This window comes from Alosa sapidissima, chromosome 16 (assembly GCF_018492685.1).
Source record: "Alosa sapidissima isolate fAloSap1 chromosome 16, fAloSap1.pri, whole genome shotgun sequence".
In the NCBI taxonomy this organism is placed as follows: Eukaryota; Metazoa; Chordata; class Actinopteri; order Clupeiformes; family Clupeidae; genus Alosa; species Alosa sapidissima.
The window spans coordinates 749107-769106 of NC_055972.1; the positions used below are offsets into that span (position 1 = coordinate 749107).

General features: G+C 43.6%; 2 protein-coding genes across 2 annotated transcripts in view; both read right to left on the reverse strand.

The window, feature by feature from the left end:
- spef1 (sperm flagellar 1) overlaps positions 1–19505 on the reverse strand; it is a 33682-nt gene extending 14177 nt beyond the window's left edge. Inside the window, exons 1-4 of the mRNA XM_042065800.1 lie at positions 19280–19505; positions 18851–18962; positions 18242–18392; positions 15207–15249 (exon numbers count right to left, since the gene is read on the reverse strand). Of these exons, the coding sequence (XP_041921734.1) occupies positions 15207–15249; positions 18242–18392; positions 18851–18962; positions 19280–19388 (415 nt within the window). The 5' untranslated portion in view covers positions 19389–19505. The remainder of the gene's footprint in view (positions 1–15206; positions 15250–18241; positions 18393–18850; positions 18963–19279) is intronic.
- Positions 19506–19596: 91 nt separating this feature from the next.
- The window catches only part of adam8a (ADAM metallopeptidase domain 8a), an 18811-nt gene continuing 18407 nt past the window's right edge, over positions 19597–20000 (reverse strand). The window contains exon 23 of the mRNA XM_042065799.1: positions 19597–20000. This exon is cut by the window's right edge and continues 977 nt beyond it. The gene's annotated coding sequence lies outside the window, so the exon portion shown is untranslated.

Here is a 20000-nt window from a genome sequence, read left to right on the forward strand (position 1 = left end):
GTAAGACCACAGTCTCCCTTTTCAGATCACTGCCAGATAACCACATTCTTGAAAAGCATGAACGACAAAACATCTATACAAATCCCCTCCAAATTAATCCAATTAAATCAGAAATATAAATGGAAATCTGACAGTGTGACTGAATTTCATAAAGCAATCAATTCGGTTGAAATTACTAACAATATTAACATGTTCCTTTTAAAACAATTCAGACCCAATAGTGATGATGTCAATCTGGCAGCGGAGGAAATCTCCAATATATATAACAGAGCCGCCAAAATGGCAAACCTGCTGAAAAACTGTAAGAAAAGAAAACCATCAAAAGAAAAATGGTTTGACCATGAATGTATAGAGAAACGGAAAAATCTCAGGCAATTATCAAACAAAAAACACCATGACCAAAAAATACCTGTCTGAGACAAAATTATTCTGAAGCCCTAAAAGATTACAAATTAACAATTAAAAAGAAAAAACAACAATACTACAACAAAACGCTACAAGAAATCGAGGGCTCTCTCCAAACCAACACTTTCTGGGAGAGTTGGAATCATTTAAACAATTCCCCACCAAAAGAATTGGCAATTCAAAATCCAGACACCTGGAAAACATTTTACCAAAACCTGTACAAACCTATGCCAGATGACATCACTAAAGAACAAAAACATATCAAATTAAACCTTCAAAAGCTTGAAGAGGCCATTTGTGTTCACCAAAATCCACTTGATCACAGCATCTCAAGTGATGAACTCATAAAAAATCTTAAAAAGCTCAAGCCTGAAAAAGCTTGTGGTCCTGATAGTATCCGGACAGAAATGTTGAAATTCAGCCCACCCATTCTACAAATGGCTCTCCTCAAGTTATTTAATCTTGTTTTTCAAGCTGGTTGCTTCCCTGATGTCTGGAACAGGGGGCTTATATCCCCAATACATAAGAGTGGAGACAAATCTGACCCTAATAACTACCGAGGCATCTGTGTGAGCAGTAACCTGGGGAAGGTATTCTGCTGTATCCTCAACGCCCGTTTACAGGCCTTCCTTATTGAACACAATGTCTTGAGTAAAAATCAAATTGGCTTCTTACCAAATTGCCGCACTACAGATCATATTTACACCCTCCATACCCTGATAAACCAAAATGTTCACCAAAAAAGTAAGGGGAAAATATTTGCGTGTTTTATTGATTTTAAAAAAGCTTTCGATTCAATCTGGCATGAAGGATTGTATTTCAAAATCCTACAAAGTGGTATAGGGGGTAAAATGTATAACATCATCAAATCAATTTATTTGGGCAATAAGTGTGGCGTAACATTGGCAACAAAAGAACTGAATACTTCACTCAAGGGCGTGGGGTGAGACAGAGTTGCAGCTTGAGTCCAACCTTGTTCAATATCTATATAAATGAGTTAGCGGTGTTATTGGAACAATCTGCAACACCTGGGCTCACCCTGTTGGACACGGAAGTCAAATCCCTGCTCTTTGCGGATGACCTGGTGCTGCTGTCGGCCACTGAACAGGGCCTACAGCAGCACCTGGACCTGCTAGAGCAGTACTGTCAGAACTGGGCCCTGACAGTCAATTTGGATAAATCTAAAGTTATGATCTTCCAGAAGCATCCCAGACCTCAGGGAACCAGACACCTCTTTACTTTAGGTAACACCGCCCTAGAGAATGTTACTTCTTATAACTACCTTGGCTTAAAAATGAACGCCTCTGGAAACTTTGGTCTTGCAGTGAATGCACTAAAAGAAAAAGCACGACGAGCATTTTATGCAATAAAAAGAACTTTTCATCAAATAGATATACCAATTAAAATCTGGTCCAAAATATTTGACACAGTAATTTTGCCAATTGCACTTTATGGAAGTGAAATATGGGGTCCACTCAGTAAGCACGACTACTCTAGATGGGACAAACACCCAATAGAAGCCCTGCATGCTGAATTCTGTAGAAATTTGTTACATATCCAAAGAAAAGTACCCACAAATGCTAGCAGGGCAGAATTAGGCCGATTTCCACTATTGATTAATATCCAAAAACGATCACTAAAATTCTGGATTCATCTAAAATTAAGCCCTCAAAATTCACTACATTTTAAAGCACTTAAATCCCAAGAGCTCAGCCCTAAGCCCAGTCCCCTATGTCAGTTGGTCTCGGATTTAACTAACCCAATAACCCCTAACCCACAAATTGTCCAGACCAGCACTGCTTCCCAACCACCAATCAGAATCAACCAAATTAACAAGAACAACAAGAATTCTTATTTGGAACACTGGAAGAAAGAAACAAAATTACAACACAAACTAGAATGTTACATTGGCATACGAAAAGACTATCAATTGGCAGAGTATCTCCACACTGTCAGAGATACGAAGCAGAGACAGATCCTCACCAAGTACAGGCTGAGTGACCACAGTCTAGCCATAGAGAAAGGCAGGCACAAGAAGTCATGGCTGCCCAAAGAGCAAAGGACATGTGGTCACTGTATGACAGGGGAGGTGGAGTCAGAGGTGCACTTTCTGCTACACTGTGACAAATATCGGTCCCAAAGAGACAAATATTTCACCATTTTGAACAACATCATTCCCACAAAACTGGAGGAACAGAAAAAACTTGCTGTAGTTTTGGGTGAGGACACCAGCACATGCATACTGGCAGCCAGTTATGTGTCCTCACTCCATAACCTGAGAGAAGGCATTACTTAAGATAATCACCCCACTACCTCCACCCTTCAACATAACACTGCTCCCCAGCCCCAGTCTGTTACACCATGTCTCCTGTTTGTTTTGTTTTGTTTTGTCCTGTCTTGGTTTTCCTATGCACGTGTACAGACAATGGTCTTGCATGGTTGTGACGTGCTGTGTGTGTGTGTGTGTGTGTGACGAAGTGTAACAATGTTTGTACATGTTTATATCATTTGTATTTGTATTTTCTTTAATTATTATTATTCCTGTGAACGCTTTGGCAATGCATCATATGGTTTGTCGTGCCAATAAAGCATATTTGAATTTGAATTTGAGAGAGGAGAGAGAGGGAGAGAGGAGAGAGGGAGAGAGAGAGAGGAGAGGAGAGAGGGAGAGAGAGAGGAGAGAGAGAGGGAGAGAGAGGAGAGAGGGAGAGAGAGAGGAGAGAGAGGGAGAGAGGAGAGAGAGAGGGAGAGAGGAGAGAGGGAGAGAGAGAGGAGAGAGAGAGGGAGAGAGGAGAGAGAGAGGGAGAGAGGAGAGAGGGAGAGAGAGAGGAGAGAGAGAGAGAGAGAGAGAGAGAGAGAGGGAGAGAGAGAGAGAGAGAGGAAAGAGGGAGAGAGAGAGAGAGAGAGAGGGAAAGAGGAGAGAGAGAGGGAGAGAGAGCGAGAAGAAGAATAAGAAGAAGACCTGAGGGATGCAGTTCATTTCCACTGACCTGTCTATCACACACCCAAACACACACACACTCCCAAACACACACACACTCCCAAACACACACACACACACACTCCCAAACACACACACACACACTCCCAAACACACACACACACACACTCCCAAACACACACACACTCCCAAACATACGTACACACACACACTCCCAAACACACACACACACACTCCCAAACACACACACACACACACTCCCAAACACACACAAACACACTCCCAAACATACACACACACTCCCAAACACACACACACACACTCCCAAACACACACACACTCCCAAACACACACACACACACACTCCCAAACACACACACACTCCCAAACGCACACACACACACTCCCAAACACACACACTCCCAAACGCACACACACACACACTCCCAAACACACACACACACACACTCCCAAACACACACACACACACGAACACACACACATACTCCCAAACACATACACACACACACAGCCTCCCAAACACAGACACACACACTCCCAAACACAAACACACATTCTCAAACCAACACACACACACACACATACACACACACACACACACTCCCTCCCTCCCTCACACAGCCCTGACTCACACATTCCCAAACACACAAACAGACACACAATCCTGGTTGCAAACACATAAACATACACACTCCCTGTTGCACACACACAGACAACCTCAGACACATATCCTCTCTAATGCACACACACACACACACACACACACACACTCATACTCCCAAACACACATACCCACACACACACACACACAGACAACCTCAGACACATATCCTCTCTAATGCACACACACACACACACACACACACACACTCATACTCCCAAACACACATACCCACACACACACACACACACACACAGACAACCTCAGACACATATCCTCTCTAATGCACACACACACTCATACTCCCAAACACACATACACACACACACACACCCCCACACACACACACACACACACAGACACACACACACACACACACAGACAACCTCAGACACACATCCTCTCTCATGCACACACACACACACACACAAATGCATTCACAGCTGAAGACATTCACACACACTCCTTCTTTTGTGTGTGTGTGTGTGTGTGTGTGTGTCCTACTTGGCTCTGAAGGCAAAGGAACTTTGAGTCACGATGTGACTGATGTCTGTCTGACCTTTTGAGATCTCTATTAAAAACAGCTGGGAAGGGAGTCTCACACACACACACACACACACACACACAGGAGAGAGATGGGGATGTTACACTTAAGATGTCCTCACTTACAAAGAGGCCAATTCTGCCTTCTGAGTTCCATTAACAGTGAGCAAATAAAGAAGTTCTGTGAGAGAAAGATTGAGAGAGAGAGAGATAGAGAGAGGGATTAAAAGAGGGACAGTGAGAGAGTGATGAGAGAGTGATGAGAGAGTGATAGGAAAGAGAAAGGAAAGTCTGTAGGGTTGGCCTGAGAGAGATGAGGTGTGTGTGTTTATGTGTGTGGGTGTGTGTGTTTATGTGTGTGTATGTTTGTGTGTGTGTGTGTGTGTGGGGGGGGGGGGGGGGGGGTTGGACTGAGAGAGGCGAGGTGTGTGTGTTTATGTGTGTGTGTGTGTGTATGTTTGTGTGTGTGTGTGTGTGTGGGGGGGGGGGGTTGGACTGAGAGAGGCGAGGTGTGTGTGTGTATGTTTGTGTGTGTGTATGTTTGTGTGTATGTGTGTGTGTGTATGTTTATGTGTGTGTGGGGGGGGGACGAGGTGTCTCAGATGGGAAACCCTCTGAAGTCTGGAATAGTGGGGAGATGTGTGAGAGAATGGAGAGAGAAGAGAGAAGAACAGAGGGAGAGAGAGAGAGAAGGACAGAGAGACAGAGGGGGAGGGAGAGAGAGAGGAAGGGAGGGAGAGAGAGAGAAGGACAGAGAGACAGAGGGGGAGGGAGAGAGAGGGGGAGGGAGAGAGAGAGGGAGGGAGTTATAGTATTAGTTGGGATAGGAAGCTCATGGAGATGAATGAGGTCAGAATGAGAGCAGACGAGGCAGCAATGACGAGACAAAGAGTTCTGTGTGTGTGTGTGTGTGTTCTGTTATCAGAGGGCTTGTTTTCCTGCTCTGTGTGTGTGTGTGTGTTCTGTTATCAGAGGGCTTGTTTTCCTGCTCTGTGTGTGTGTGTGTGTGTGTGTGTTAGTTCTGTTATCAGAGGGTTTGATTTCCTGCTCTGTGTGTGTATTAGTACTCCTTGGAACTTCAACAACTCACTCCAAAAACACTCTCAACACACTCACTCCAAAAACACTCTCAACACACTCACTCCAAAAACACTCTCAACACACTCACTCCAAAAACACTCTCAGCAATTCACTCCAAAAACACAAGCCATGGCTGCATGCACAGCTCACACACTAAACTGCAGTTCCTGAGACTTACAGGATCACACGTTTTATTAGACACTAACCTCAGTGACAAGGAAAACAAGAAAAGCTGACAAAGGCTAGCTCTTTGTGTTGGTTTGACTCTGACACACACACACACACGATGACAAGATGTGTGGCTGGCTGCCTTGTGGTGTCTGTCTGGGCCAGCTGCTGAGTGCGCAGAAGATGTTTCAGCTGCTGGACCTGAGCCTGGGCCTGGGCATTTTCTGCTGCAGGATAGGAAAAGGCACGTTCCCGTCAACCAATCTTCATCATCATCATCATCATCATCATCATACTCTTCAGCTCTGCCAGCCACATCACCGTCTTCATCAGGAGCATCCCCACTGCTGCTCTGGTCCAATCAGGAGCATCCCCACTGCTGCTCTGGTCCAATAAGGAGCATCCCCACTGCTGCTCTGGTCCCAGCCAATCAGGAGCATCCCCACTGCTGCTCTGGTCCAATCAGGAGCATCCCCACTGCTGCTCTGGTCCAATCAGGAGCATCCCCACTGCTGGTTTCAGGTGACCTCAGCAGCAGCTGCGTGACCTTCAGGTGACCTCAGCGACCCCTGCTGCTGCTGCCGCCGCAGACTCAGGGAAAACCCCTTCTGAGCAAGCACTGAAGAAACGCTAGGACAGCAGTCTCCTCACCACAACACACACACACACACACACATCGGCAGCACCAGTCTCACTAACACGCACACACGCACGCACGCACGCACACACACACACATCGGCAGCACCAGTCTCACTAACACACACACACACACACACGCACGTACGCACGCACACACACACACACACATCGGCAGCACCAGTCTCACTAACGCACACACGCACACGCACGCACGCACGCACACACACGCACGCACACACACACACACACACACACACATCGGCAGCACCAGTCTCACTAACACGCACACACACACACACGTACGCACGCACGCACGCACACACACACACACACATCGGCAGCACCAGTCTCACTAACACACACACACACACATGCACACACACGCACGCACACACACACATCGGCAGCACCAGTCTCACTAACACGCACACACACACACACACACGCACACACACGCACGCACACACACACACACACACATCGGCAGCACCAGTCTCACTAACACACATGTAAGCAGCGTCAGATTCACTCACACATACATCAAGAGAACACACACACCCGCAAAACTCTTACCAGTCACAAACACAACGGAACACATAGACCTACTCCACACACACACACACACAAACACTCCCCAACACAACACATACTCAACAGACAGACACATGTCACAATAACACACACCACAACACACACATCACTACTAGGGATGTCCCGATCCAGCTTTTTGCACTTCCGATCCGATACCGATATTGTAGCTTTTAGCATCGGCCGATACCGATACCGGCCGATCCAAGCATGTATTAAAGATTAAAGATATTTACTTATTTTGTTGTTATACTCATGTTGAAAAGGGTTTTACTCTTAAGAACAACTAGCCAACTTAATTAGGTTAGTTTGAATAAACCACAGTGGTTGGTAATGAGAAGCTGACCTGTTTATTCTTAACAGGGTTAAATAAACACAAAATAATAAATAGTCAATTAACCACACAAACTGAATTGGCATCAGTGCTCTGCTCTTGAACAACAAGAGTGTAAACCAAGGCTTAAAAAGCCATCAGTGCAAACAATATAGTAAACTGTATAAAAAAAGCAAAACACACAGAAAAACTGAGTAGAAAATAAATAGTCAATTAACCACACAAACTGAATTGGCATCAGTGCTCTGCTCAAGAGTGTAAACCAAGGCTTAAAAAAGCCATCAGTGTAAACAATATAAAATTATATATAAAAGCAACACACACAAAACCTGAGTAGAAAATAGTTACCACACACACTGTCGCGGCGATCTGCCGGGAGGTGTGCCTGCGTGCGGGTGCATGTGACAGCGGCCTTGCTGCTACAGGCGCGTAGCGGTGAGCGTGCAGCTCCACAGCGCGCTTCAGCAGGTGAGCGAAATCAGACTAATTAGCCGCACACGGCAGAAACCCCCAGACAATGAAGCGACGCGAGTTTGTTCACTTGTTTGCAACGCAGCTAAGAGCAGAAGAAAAAGGAGAAATTGCTGAAGGATCGCGGAATTAAAGCTCATGGGCAAAAGGAAAAGATCAAAAGGGCTACCGGTACGCTCAAATGTATTTATTGGACTCTGGACGCTGTTTAAATGTGATTGCTGGCTACGTAGTAGTCTGTCTATGGACAAGTGAAATGTGTTGTCTGTTGATTTGAGATGAATTGCCTGTTTATAGGTTGAAGTTAATTATGAGCTGTTTAAACTATTTATTAAACCTTAATCTTCAACTAAGATTATTTCCTGCACAGTAATGGTTATGCTAATTTACAGTAAAACGGTCTGAATGCTTAATTTCATTTCGTTAAAATTATGATTGGAATACATGTCATATTGTGTATAAAATCTGTATAGAAATCTAGGTTAAACATAAGGTAAAACAGGTTAAATTAAAATGGGTTTGAACTGGCTTTCTGCTAATTTAATGCCTAATTGGTAATATATCTATACTGTTTGCCACACTTTGCCTGGGCTGATAAATTAACCATTTCATTGTTTATGTTTAAAATTGCCTTATTTAAATTTACTTTGTTGTGCTTTTTTGTATTTGATGGAAAATGCTAAACTTTATTTAAATTGTTTATTTTTTTTTTGTTGTATGTTTAAAGGTTTTTCACCTTGCTTGTTTACTGGTCAAATAAATTGAACAACGAGTGAAATCCTGAGTCTGGTCAAGTCCTTCCCTTTTCAAGTGTGGGAAGCCATGATGTTTAAATACACTTGCCACACACACTGAATTGGCTATAACAACCCAAATAACTGTCACGCCTTCTACAGTATTGCTATCTCCTCCACACTTTACTGCTCCATCTCCATGCTCCCTTCAATTTCTACTGTTTGCCGTGGCTGCAGTCTGAGCATGATGGGGAGATTCTTCTTCACAAAAGTGATCATTTCAACATGCTCAGGTGTCAGCCTGCTCCTGTGCTCATCAATGATAAGTGAGACTGCGCTAAAAAGCCCCTCTGCGTTTTAAAAGCGAAACTGATGCCACAACTGGTCTGGGTTTGCTGAAGTAACCTAGGCTACAGGCTGCATTTATTACAGAAAATCAAGCAACATAGCAAGGCCTATCTACACTATTTAGAGACAGGAGCTTAAGTTTACCGCGACAATAGCTGTCATTAATTCACATCGTCGTAGGCTGCGCCGATGCACAGACTAAACGGTAAAAAAAGTTATGATGGCCTACTGGAAGTTTCTACCCTTTTGGATGTGTAGAGTTGTAGGCCTAGGTGCACTTAGTTGTTAGCGATTGACCAGGTTGCTTTTTGAAATTAAATGCGTTTGTTAGGCTAGCCGATTGTAAAAATAGGGAAATTAAAGTGCGAGCTGTGCCTATACATTACACAAAAATCTTAAATCGTGGAGATAACATTCGTTAGACAGGCAAAGCTGTCAGCAGCAACATGCATAGGGGCCTTAAACGTCCCACATACTCGACGCACCCGACCAGTAGCGCGACAATGTGACGTCACAGAAGCGCCGTAACCATTTATACTCGCGCGTGGTGGTCGCAACACTAGTTGCAATATTCTCCTGAACAGAGGTGTCGCTGTTGTGAAAAGACTAACATTAACTACTTACACAGCAAAAGAAGCTGCAGTAAGAAACACCAGTAGCTAGCCTGTGATGGTACTTCAGACTTTGGTTGCTACTATTCACAACTACCATCATCATGATCATGTAGTTTCCAAGGTGTGTGCACAGGTAGATAGATAGATAGATAGATAGATGGATATATAGATAGGTACTTTAGTCATCCCGAGGGAAATTTTAATAATTTAAACAGTTTAGTTAGCTGGCTAGCTAGCTAGCAGCTGGCTGAGTTTGTGTAATTTCCTGAAGTGGAAAGAGATTTTGTTCAGGCCTTAATAGATATACTTTGTTTGAAAAGAAATCGTTTCTATTCTTTCCTCTTAATTCCATGTGTTGCAACTCTCACTGGTAACTTTGTTAACTTATCTAGCAAACTATTAAAAATTCACGACTGTAACAAAACACTGCAACTCGCTTGCCCTCAAACTAGTCCATCTTCCTGTTTCCGCCTTGTCGCGCCCGTCTGAAAAAAAATGAGTGGTGCGCTACCTCGCGCTACACGGCCAAAACCCTGGCGCGCCAGAGAGATCTACGTCATTTTGACGTCACATTGTCGCGCTACCGGTCGGGTGCGTCAGGTATGTAGAAGCCATTAGTAAGAGGGTCTCGCGGACACTCGCGGTCGCGGTTAACATTAGGCTATAGGCTATTAATTCAACTGTGACATGAAATGTTTGCTCGATAACTTTTAAATTCTTAGTGGGACATGCACAGACAAGTGGGATGCTGGACAGGTCGCTAGGTGTGCTGAAAAACGCGGACCGGATTTGGGGGAAAAGCTGAAAAAAACTGGAATGGATTACCTACATCAGTGCGCTCGAAAACACGGACCGGAGTTTTGAAAACAAACTGGATCGGGAGTCCGGATCGGGATTTTCCTGTGCAGGCCGATCCCATATTTTTTGCTAATATCGGCGGCCGATCCGATCCAAATATCGGATCGGGACATCCCTAATCACTACATACACACACACACACACACACACACACACACTACCTGAATACACACCACATACTCACACACCACCGCAATACAGACGTGAAGCGTGGGAGACTCATGGCCACAACATACTGTACATCTATAAAACACACACACACACATTCCCCTAGGAGACATACGCTCACCACAACACATGCACTATGCTGCAGTGTTGTAGGCAAGTCACTATGCCTCAAGTCTGAGTCCAGGTTTGAGTCTCCAGTGTTCAAGTCCGAGTCATTAAAAAAAATTTAAGTCCGAGTCGAGTCCACTACTCATCCGAGTCCAGTCCGAGTCCAGTCACTATTAACGGACAACCTTCGGGGCATTCATGTCTCCAGGCATTTGGCGCCACAAGTTAACCTCTGTTATTGTAGGAACATGGCGTGATGTGTGATGTATGTGACATGAAGCAGTAATATTCCATTGCACTAATATTAATACTAAAAATAATTTAGATATTAAAATCATATACCAAATAATATTCTAATAACATATTACAATTATAGCCTAATGACATTACAAAAAAAAGCCGAGTCAAAAAAAAAGCCCTCGTCTCATTTTCCGAGTCTGTATAGTCTGAATGTACGAGTCCGAGTCATTCAGTGCTAAAGTCCAAGTCAAGTCAAGAGTCTCTAAATTTAGCTCATGATTCGGACTCGAGTACTACAACACTGCTGTGCGAACAGTTTAATTCATTCACTCTACACACACACACACACACACACACACACACACACAGGTATAACCCCCCTGCTGGACTGACCCAACGCAACAGCATCATCACCCCAGTCTGGTGTGTGAGTGTGTGTGTGTTTATTGTGTGTGTGTGTGTGTGTATGTGTATGCGTGTGTGTGTGTGTGTATGTGTATGTGTATGCGTGTGTGTGTGTGTTTATTGTGTGTGTGTGTGTGTGTGTCTGTGCAGGCAGGTCAGCTTGGGACAATCTCATTTATTCATTAAGGTGATTTTAATCACAGGAAATCCCCCTGTGTAGTTACACCACTCTGCCAGTGTGTGTGTGTGTGTGTGAGTGTGTGTGTGTGTGTGTGTGTGTGTGAGTGTGTGTGTGTGTGTGTGTGCTGTGGTGCAGTGGTGGTTCTGGACCAATGTTACTGCAGGGGCCAGTGGGGGGCCAGTGTTTTGATCAGAGGGGGACGAAAAAGGCAAAGACAGTAGACTACAAATAATAGCAATAGCCTACACATGATCTTTAAATCACCTGAATAGCAATAGCAATAGCAATAGCAATAGCATCAAGGATAACCTACACATGATCTTTAAATCACCTAAATAGCATCAAGGCTAGCCTACACATGATCTTTAAATCACCTGAATAGCAATAGCATCAAGGCTAGCCTACACATGATCTTTAAATCACCTGAATAGCATCAAGGCTAGCCTACACATGATCTTTAAATCACCTGAATAGCATCAAGGCTAGCCTACACATGATCTTTAAATCACCTGAATAGCATCAAGGCTAGCCTACACATGATCTTTAAATCACCTGAATAGCATCAAGGCTAGCCTACACATGATCTTTAAATCACCTGAATAGCAATAGCATCAAGGCTAGCCTACACATGATCTTTAAATCACCTGAATAGCAATAGCATCAAGGCTAGATTACACATGATCTTTAAATCACCTGAATAGCATCAAGGCTAGCCTACACATGATCTTTAAATCACCTGAATAGCAATAGCATCAAGGCTAGCCTACACATGATCTTTAAATCACCTTAATAGCAATAGCATCAAGGCTAGCCTACACATGATCTTTAAATCACCTGAATAGCATCAAGGCTAGCCTACACATGATCTTTAAATCACCTGAATAGCAATAGCATCAAGGCTAGATTACACATGATCTTTAAATCACCTGAATAGCATCAAGGCTAGCCTACACATGATCTTTAAATCACCTGAATAGCAATAGCATCAAGGCTAGCCTACACATGATCTTTAAATCACCTGAATAGCAATAGCATCAAGGCTAGCATACACATGTTCTTTAAATCACCTAAATAGCAATAGCATCAAGGCTAGCCTACACATGATCTTTAAATCACCTGAATAGCATCAAGGCTAGCATACACATGTTCTTTAAATCACCTAAATAGCAATAGCATCAAGGCTAGCCTACACATGATCTTTAAATCACCTGAATAGCATCAAGGCTAGCCTACACATGATCTTTAAATCACCTGCATAGCAATAGCATCAAGGCTAGCCTACACATGATCTTTAAATCACCTGAATAGCAATAGCATCAAGGATAGCCTCCACATGATATTTAAATCACCTGAATAGCACTCAACAGAACCTGCTGTGGCTTCACCAAACTAGGTCTATATTGAATCAATTGAGTTGGTGGATCAATGGGTGGATCTATGGGTGGATCGCGTTTATGAATCCGACTACAATGTTAGCTCCGCCTTTTGCATCAGCTTTTGTGGGGCAGCCGTGGCCCACTGGTTAGCGCTTCGGACTTGTAACCGGAGGGTTGCCGGTTCGAACCCCGACCAGTAGGCTCGGCTGAAGTGCCCTTGAGTAAGGCACCTAACCCCTCACTGCTTCCCGAGCGCCGCTGTTGTTGCAGGCAGCTCACTGCGCCGGGATTAGTGTGTGCTTCACCTCACTGTGTGTTCACTGTGTGCTGAGTGTGTTTCACTAATTCACGGATTGGGATAAATGCAGAGACCAAATTTCCCTCACGGGATCAAAAGAGTATATATATACTTATATACTATATCATCGTAAGAAATTACAGTTTTTCTCGATTGCTTTTACCTGCTTAAGTAAACTGGAGTCCACTTGGTCTTCATGACTACTTTCTTTGCACAGCAGAAGTAATCTCTTGCGAATGTGTTCACACATTTTCATTGGGTTCACACATTTCTCACACCCTTTTGCAAAACAGTTAACACAGGTGTCATTCAAAAGCCCCAAACTCTATTGGTTTTCCCATGCTAAACAAAAGGAAAACATCTTTTCACAGGTGGTATAGATTCCTTGCATAAGTCTGAATATCTGATACACCTGTGTGAAACTCCTTTGCACAATTCTTCAATCAGCAATCATTCATTATACATAAGAGATGTCTGTTCTGTGTTACTATTTGCAAGTATGGATCTAATGCACATTTAGACAAAGTACTGTATTGCCTATTTGGTGGAGAAAACAGTACAAAAGGTATTTACTGTAGGTCTATTTCGATGAAAAATGACAAGTTGTAGTTCAATGAAATTTACTGTATCTTGCTAGTAATTTACTGTATGTCTTACATGTCAATGGCAGTTACATCTTGGGAGGAATGAATAAATTATTTTTTTATTTAGTACATTTTGTCTTTTCACAGTTTTTTTCTGATACCAGAAAAATGAGAAAGTAATGGAACAGACATAGCAAAAATGCTCATTTTGAGAACTAGATTTTGCATTTTGTTGTCCAGTGTGTAATGATTGATTAAAGAGTGTTTTTGAATTGGCAACAAGTTGTAGTGTTTGAAGGCAAGATTTGCTTTTGCTGCATGTTTTAAGTGTTTTGAGAGAGTAACAGCCTTTTGCAAGCAAAATGTGTCATTTTGTCCAGAGTGCTTTTGTTCAGACACGGGTGTTAACTGTTTTGAGAACGTGATGTCAGAGTTGACACAGGTATCAAAACGATCGAGAAAAACTGTAATGATTGAAGACTGGTTCCAAAACGCTATATCCACCATTTTAATGAATTTTCATAAATCATTTTTTCCCATTATGTTTTCTGAGTAATTTCAGTAGAACTGTAATAGGGTATTGTTATTTAATATACCTTTACTCAATCAAAACAACACAACTGCAATTTCACTGATATTACCTCAAATACACAGTTAAATAGTCTGACTTTTTAATGTTTTTAAAAACGGAGAAATAGCATTTTGGAACCAAACTCTTAAATTGTATTATCGGTCAGCGCAGGGGCCACAGCAGGGGCCAGAGTCAGTGCTACAGGGTCATCTGCAGGAGGTGTGTGATAGTGTGTGTGTGTGATAGTGTGTGTGTGTGTGTGTGTGATAGTGTGTGTGTGTGTGTGTGTGTGTGTGTGTGTGTGTGTGTGTGTGTGTGATAGTGTGTGTGTGTGTGTGTGTGTGTGTGTGTGCGTGTGTGTGTGATAGTGTGTGTGTGTGTGCGTGCGTGTGTGTGTGTGTGATAGTGTGTGTGTGTGTGCGTGTGATAGTGTGTGTGTGTGTGTGTGTGTGTGTGCGTGTGTGTGTGATAGTGTGTGTGTGTGATAGTGTGTGTGTGTGTGTGTGTGTGTGTGCGTGCGTGTGTGTGTGTGTGTGATTGTGTGTGTGTGTGTGTGTGTGTGCGTGTGTGTGTGTGTGTGTGAGTGTGTGTGTGTGTGTGTGTGTGTGTGATAGTGCGTGTGTGTGCGTGTGTGTGCGTGATAGTGTGTGTGTGTGTGTGTGTGTGTGATAGTGTGTGTGTGCGTGTGATAGTGTGTGTGTGTGTGTGTGATAGTGTGTGCGTGTGCGTGTGTGTGATAGTGCGTGCGTGTGTGTGTGTGTGTGATAGTGTGTGTGTGCGTGTGTGTGTGTGTGTGTGATAGTGTGTGCGTGTGTGATAGTGTGTGCGTGTGTGTGTGTGTGTGTGTGATAGTGTGTGTGTGTGTGTACCTTTGTGTGGCTTCTCTTGGGAGACACTGTAGTACTCCAGTTGCTTGGAGGAGGACAAGAGAAACAATATGGAGTTAGTTATTGGACTTCTTATTCCACGTTATTCCACTGCTTGGTTGAATTTCCCATCGTCCTACGTAATTTAGAACGACCATTAACCGTATGTTATCTGCACACCTATGAAGTAGATCCATTTTTTTGGCCGTATCACACTTGTATATTAATTCGCCGACCTGTTGTGAAGTTTAAATGAACTGTCACGTTGCATCCGAGCTGTAAAATGCAGACGTTCAGAACATTGCAACATTGTAGCATATGACGGAGGTGGCTTTTAGCTAGATGGATGACGGCAGGCTAAGTAAAATAGCGATGTTTCAAAGCTGAAGTTCATCAGAATCTTGGGATACGCCCGCTTGACAACGGGAGAGATAGAACTAACGACTGGCCTTTGGCCGTAGCAACCATCCATTTAGAACTAATAACGGCAGTTTGTCCTGTGAGTTGAGAAATTAGTTGATATGTGTTGGAAGAAAGTAGTTCTACAAACAAGACCGTTTTAGCGATTAAAACGTTTAAATTGTAACAGGAAATGAACACAATGCAAGTGGCAACAGTGGAATAAGCGGGATAACGGACAACACGGTGGGATAACGGACAACACGGTGGGATAATGGACAACACAGTGGGATAATGGACAACACGGTGGGATAACGGACAACACGGTGGGATAAAGGACAACACGGTGGGATAACGGACAACACGGTGGGATAACGGACAACACGGTGGGATAATGGATAACGGTGAGATAATGGACAACACGGTGGGATAATGGACAACACGGTGGGATAATGGATAACGGTGGGATAATGGACAACACGGTGGGATAATGGATAACGGTGGGATAACGGACAACACGGTGGGATAATGGATAACGGTGGGATAATGGACAACACGGTGGGATAACGGACAACACGGTGGGATAATGGACAACACGGTGGGATAACGGACAACACGGTGGGATAACGGATAACGGACTCCACCGTGGAGTCCATTATCCCTTACTTATTACATGTGTTCTGATGTTCTCCAGGCTACACATGAACTGTTCATCAGAGTTCCATGTGTTCTGATGTTCTCCAGGCTACACATGAACTGTTCATCTGAGTTCCATGTGTTCTGATGTTCTCCAGGCTACACATGAACTGTTCATCAGAGTTCCAAGTGTTCTGATGTTCTCCAGGCTACACATGAACTGTTCATCAGAGTTCCAAGTGTTCTGATGTTCTCCAGGCTATACATGAACTGTTCATCAGAGTTCCATGTGCTCTGGTGTTCTCCAGGCTACTAGGGCTGGGAAGGTAACAGCATTACCGCAATACCGCGGTCACGTGACCCCTACCGCGGGTCTGAGCTTGTCACCGCCATCACCGCAAAAAAAATAAATCTGTAAAACATTTGGGTGATTCGACTTTGACGTTTTCAACCATGACATATGCACAATTCTGGTTTGAAAACGTAGCAGAATCTCAGAGTTATGCAGTCAGCTTAGACGTCTGCAGGTGGCTAGCCTAGGCTACATGAAGTTGAATCCCACTATAATTGGCCTGCACATGTGTACACGTAGGCCTATGCAATGTTATGATGTGTGATGTGATGAACCATCTTATGACATTGATACTCAGAGAACCACAGTTACGTTAAGTAGGCTAACCCTCCGTTTTCAAAACAAAACTTCAAAACATATCATCAAAAGATGAAGCAAACCCGACCTTTCGCGTGTGTGTTGGGGAGCGCGATGTTCCAACATTCCATTTGTTTACTATGTGAGAGTAGGGGAGAACTGGCGCAATCGTAACACTTTTCTATTCTCTCCGTTCAAACTCCATTTACATAAAGCTGTTAAACGTGAAAGCTGTGAAATTTGGCCAGAAAGGAGTCATAGATGTTTAGTTCATGAAAGAATTACAAAATAGCCTTTGTTCTTGTTTGTTAAGAATTTAACTTAACAGCGACATGTAAGTCTAGACTAGCCTCGGACCTACCTTTGTTACAACCTGACGCAGCCATTAAAACGTGCGGTAGCCTACTGTTGTAACATAAGCATAAGTGTCATGACTTTAACAGTTAGCCTTGTGCTTATCTCTTCATGTCTGAAGCATTTGGTCCAGTGGTCTTTGAAGTTGCTGCAGCTGCCTAAAGTTTCATTGGCTGTGATGGCTGAGGGCGGCACAAAATTCATAATCCATAGTATTTTTTTTTTTTTGGGGGGGGGGGGGGGGGGGGTGTATATCGGAAAACCACAGTAATTTCTTGCTTACCGACCACGGTAAGAAAACATCCATACCATCCCAGCCCTACAGGCTACACATGAACTGTTCATCTGAGTTCCATGTGTTCTGATGTTCTCCAGGCTACACATGAACTGTTCATCAGAGTTCCATGTGTTCTGGTGTTCTCCAGGCTACACATGAACTGTTCATCAGAGTTCCATGTGTTCTGGTGTTCTCCAGGCTACACATGAACTGTTCATCTGAGTTCCATGTGTTCTGATGTTCTCCAGGCTACACATGAACTGTTCATCTGAGTTCCATGCGCTCTGGTGTTCTCCAGGCTACACATGAACTGTTCATCAGAGTTCCATGTTGCATTAGCGGCTTGATTGCTGATAGCTGTGTGTGTGTCAACATCCTGTGTTCTTTTTGGTGCAAAGCACTATTTCATCATGAGAATGCTACAGCAGTTGCTCGAGAACAACCTGTTCTGACTCACACACATTATTACCACACACACACACACACACACACATTATTACCACACACACACACACACACACACACACACACACGCACACACACATACGAAGAATAGAACAGCACGGCAACACACACACACGCACACACACATTATTATGACACAGGGATGTAGCCAGGTCATATCACCAAAATCTGCAACCTGCAGATGCAACTCTTTGCAGTGATAGAAATGAACAACTAAACCACACACACATACACAGAGACAGACACACACATACACACCTGCATGTTGTCGCCCCCTCTGGCCATTCTCTTGCTCTCTATCCTCTCCCGCAGCGCGCACAGGACAGGCTCGATGAAGCCGGACACACTCATGGCTATCCTGCGCACCACCTCCTCGGGAACGTGGAAACTCAGCTTGGGAAACACCTTCCTGCAGCCAGACACAGGCACAGTGTCAGCCATATCTCTATTCGGTGACTGGGTGCCTCATTCTTTATAAATTACCACTTAATGACTACTTTAAGTTCATTGGGGTATTGCAGTAATATGATTGCTGAGACCACTTACACCTCAAACACTGACAGATCAAAACAAATCAAAAGGGCTAGCTCAGTAGAATCCTCATCTTAACCATGTTTTCTCTCGCCCCAAATCGATTATTTGCGGTCATAAATAGCTGTTATGCCTGCAATATGAGTCAAATCACAGGCTTTACACTAAGCCTGTCTGTCTCGCGTTCTCACGTCCCTGTGTTATTGCAGCAAGTTGAGAGGACCCCGTGTCACATTCCCGCCCGCTCCCCGGGGACTCCGCGTGGGGTAGCGGCGCAAGATAAGCAGCGCGCTGTTTTCATGACTGTCTGCGCTCAGGCCTACTGGGCAGGCTTGCCTGTTCAGGGTGCTCCAGTTACTCAGCTTCTGTTGGGTGGAGTTGGCCGGTGTGTAGTTGTGGAGCTCCACCAGTTTGGGGAAAAAGTGTTTCACGACCTCCGCAGCCATCACTGAAAAAATAAACATCGATGCGCCAGTCATGCTTCTGTTAAACTTACTTACTGAAACTTGTCCAGTAACGCGAGACAAACGGGCCAGTAATCATCATAAGCAAAACAGGTGTGCAAACATTAACGTTGCGTTTCAATAGATAAAGCTAAAGTCATATGTCGCAGTGCTAACATAGTTGTAGCTCATGGCCTAAACAATACATTCGTTTCGATTAGAAAGTTGTTGATTTTTTGACTAGCATGTAAGTTAGGCTAGAGCTACATCTACACATGTTGTTGATTTGACCACAACCTTAACGTTAATTGGCTAGCACTACCTCCGTCGCTGAAGTCTCTAGTGATGTTCCTCTTTGGTCTGGAGAGAGGTATTTTATCAATCCACGCGTACAGCTCTTGTAATGTTTCTTCGTCTAATTCATTATCCATTTCTGAAGTGATAAAAACAAATATCGATGGCTAATAGGCTACTGGCGTTAAACTAAAACAGAAAAGAAAACAACCCACTCTTATTCAAGAGCTCCACTTGTCAGGAGGACGGTTGTTTGAGTCGTTACCAAGCAACCAATTTACGGAAGACGAGGGAGGACATCTCCTGCGTGTTTGCGCTCTAGACAAATCAGTAGGACAAACTGGACCCAGTACAGTAAAATCTTTTTATTGCTGTCTGTAGAAAAGGCACTAAGTTAACAGAATGACGCACATTGAAACATGTTGACAACATGATTACAAAATAAAACAGTAAATAATTTAAAAAGGACTGAGAGTCAATTAGACAATACAAAAGGTTTCAGACCAGCTGAACAAGAAAATGGTTTAAAATCCCAACTGGCACAACCTTTCAAATGCCTCTGTCAATGTGCAAAAACATAAACATGTAAACATAAACATGACAAAGACAAAATGTGACTTATAAAAAAATAAAGGTGCAAAAATATAAAAGCATCAGTGGCTTGGAAAAGAACAACAAGAAAGAACATGGAATAGAGCAATTCGACTGGATTAAACTGGTCTCATGCTTCATTGAACAAAGAATAGAGC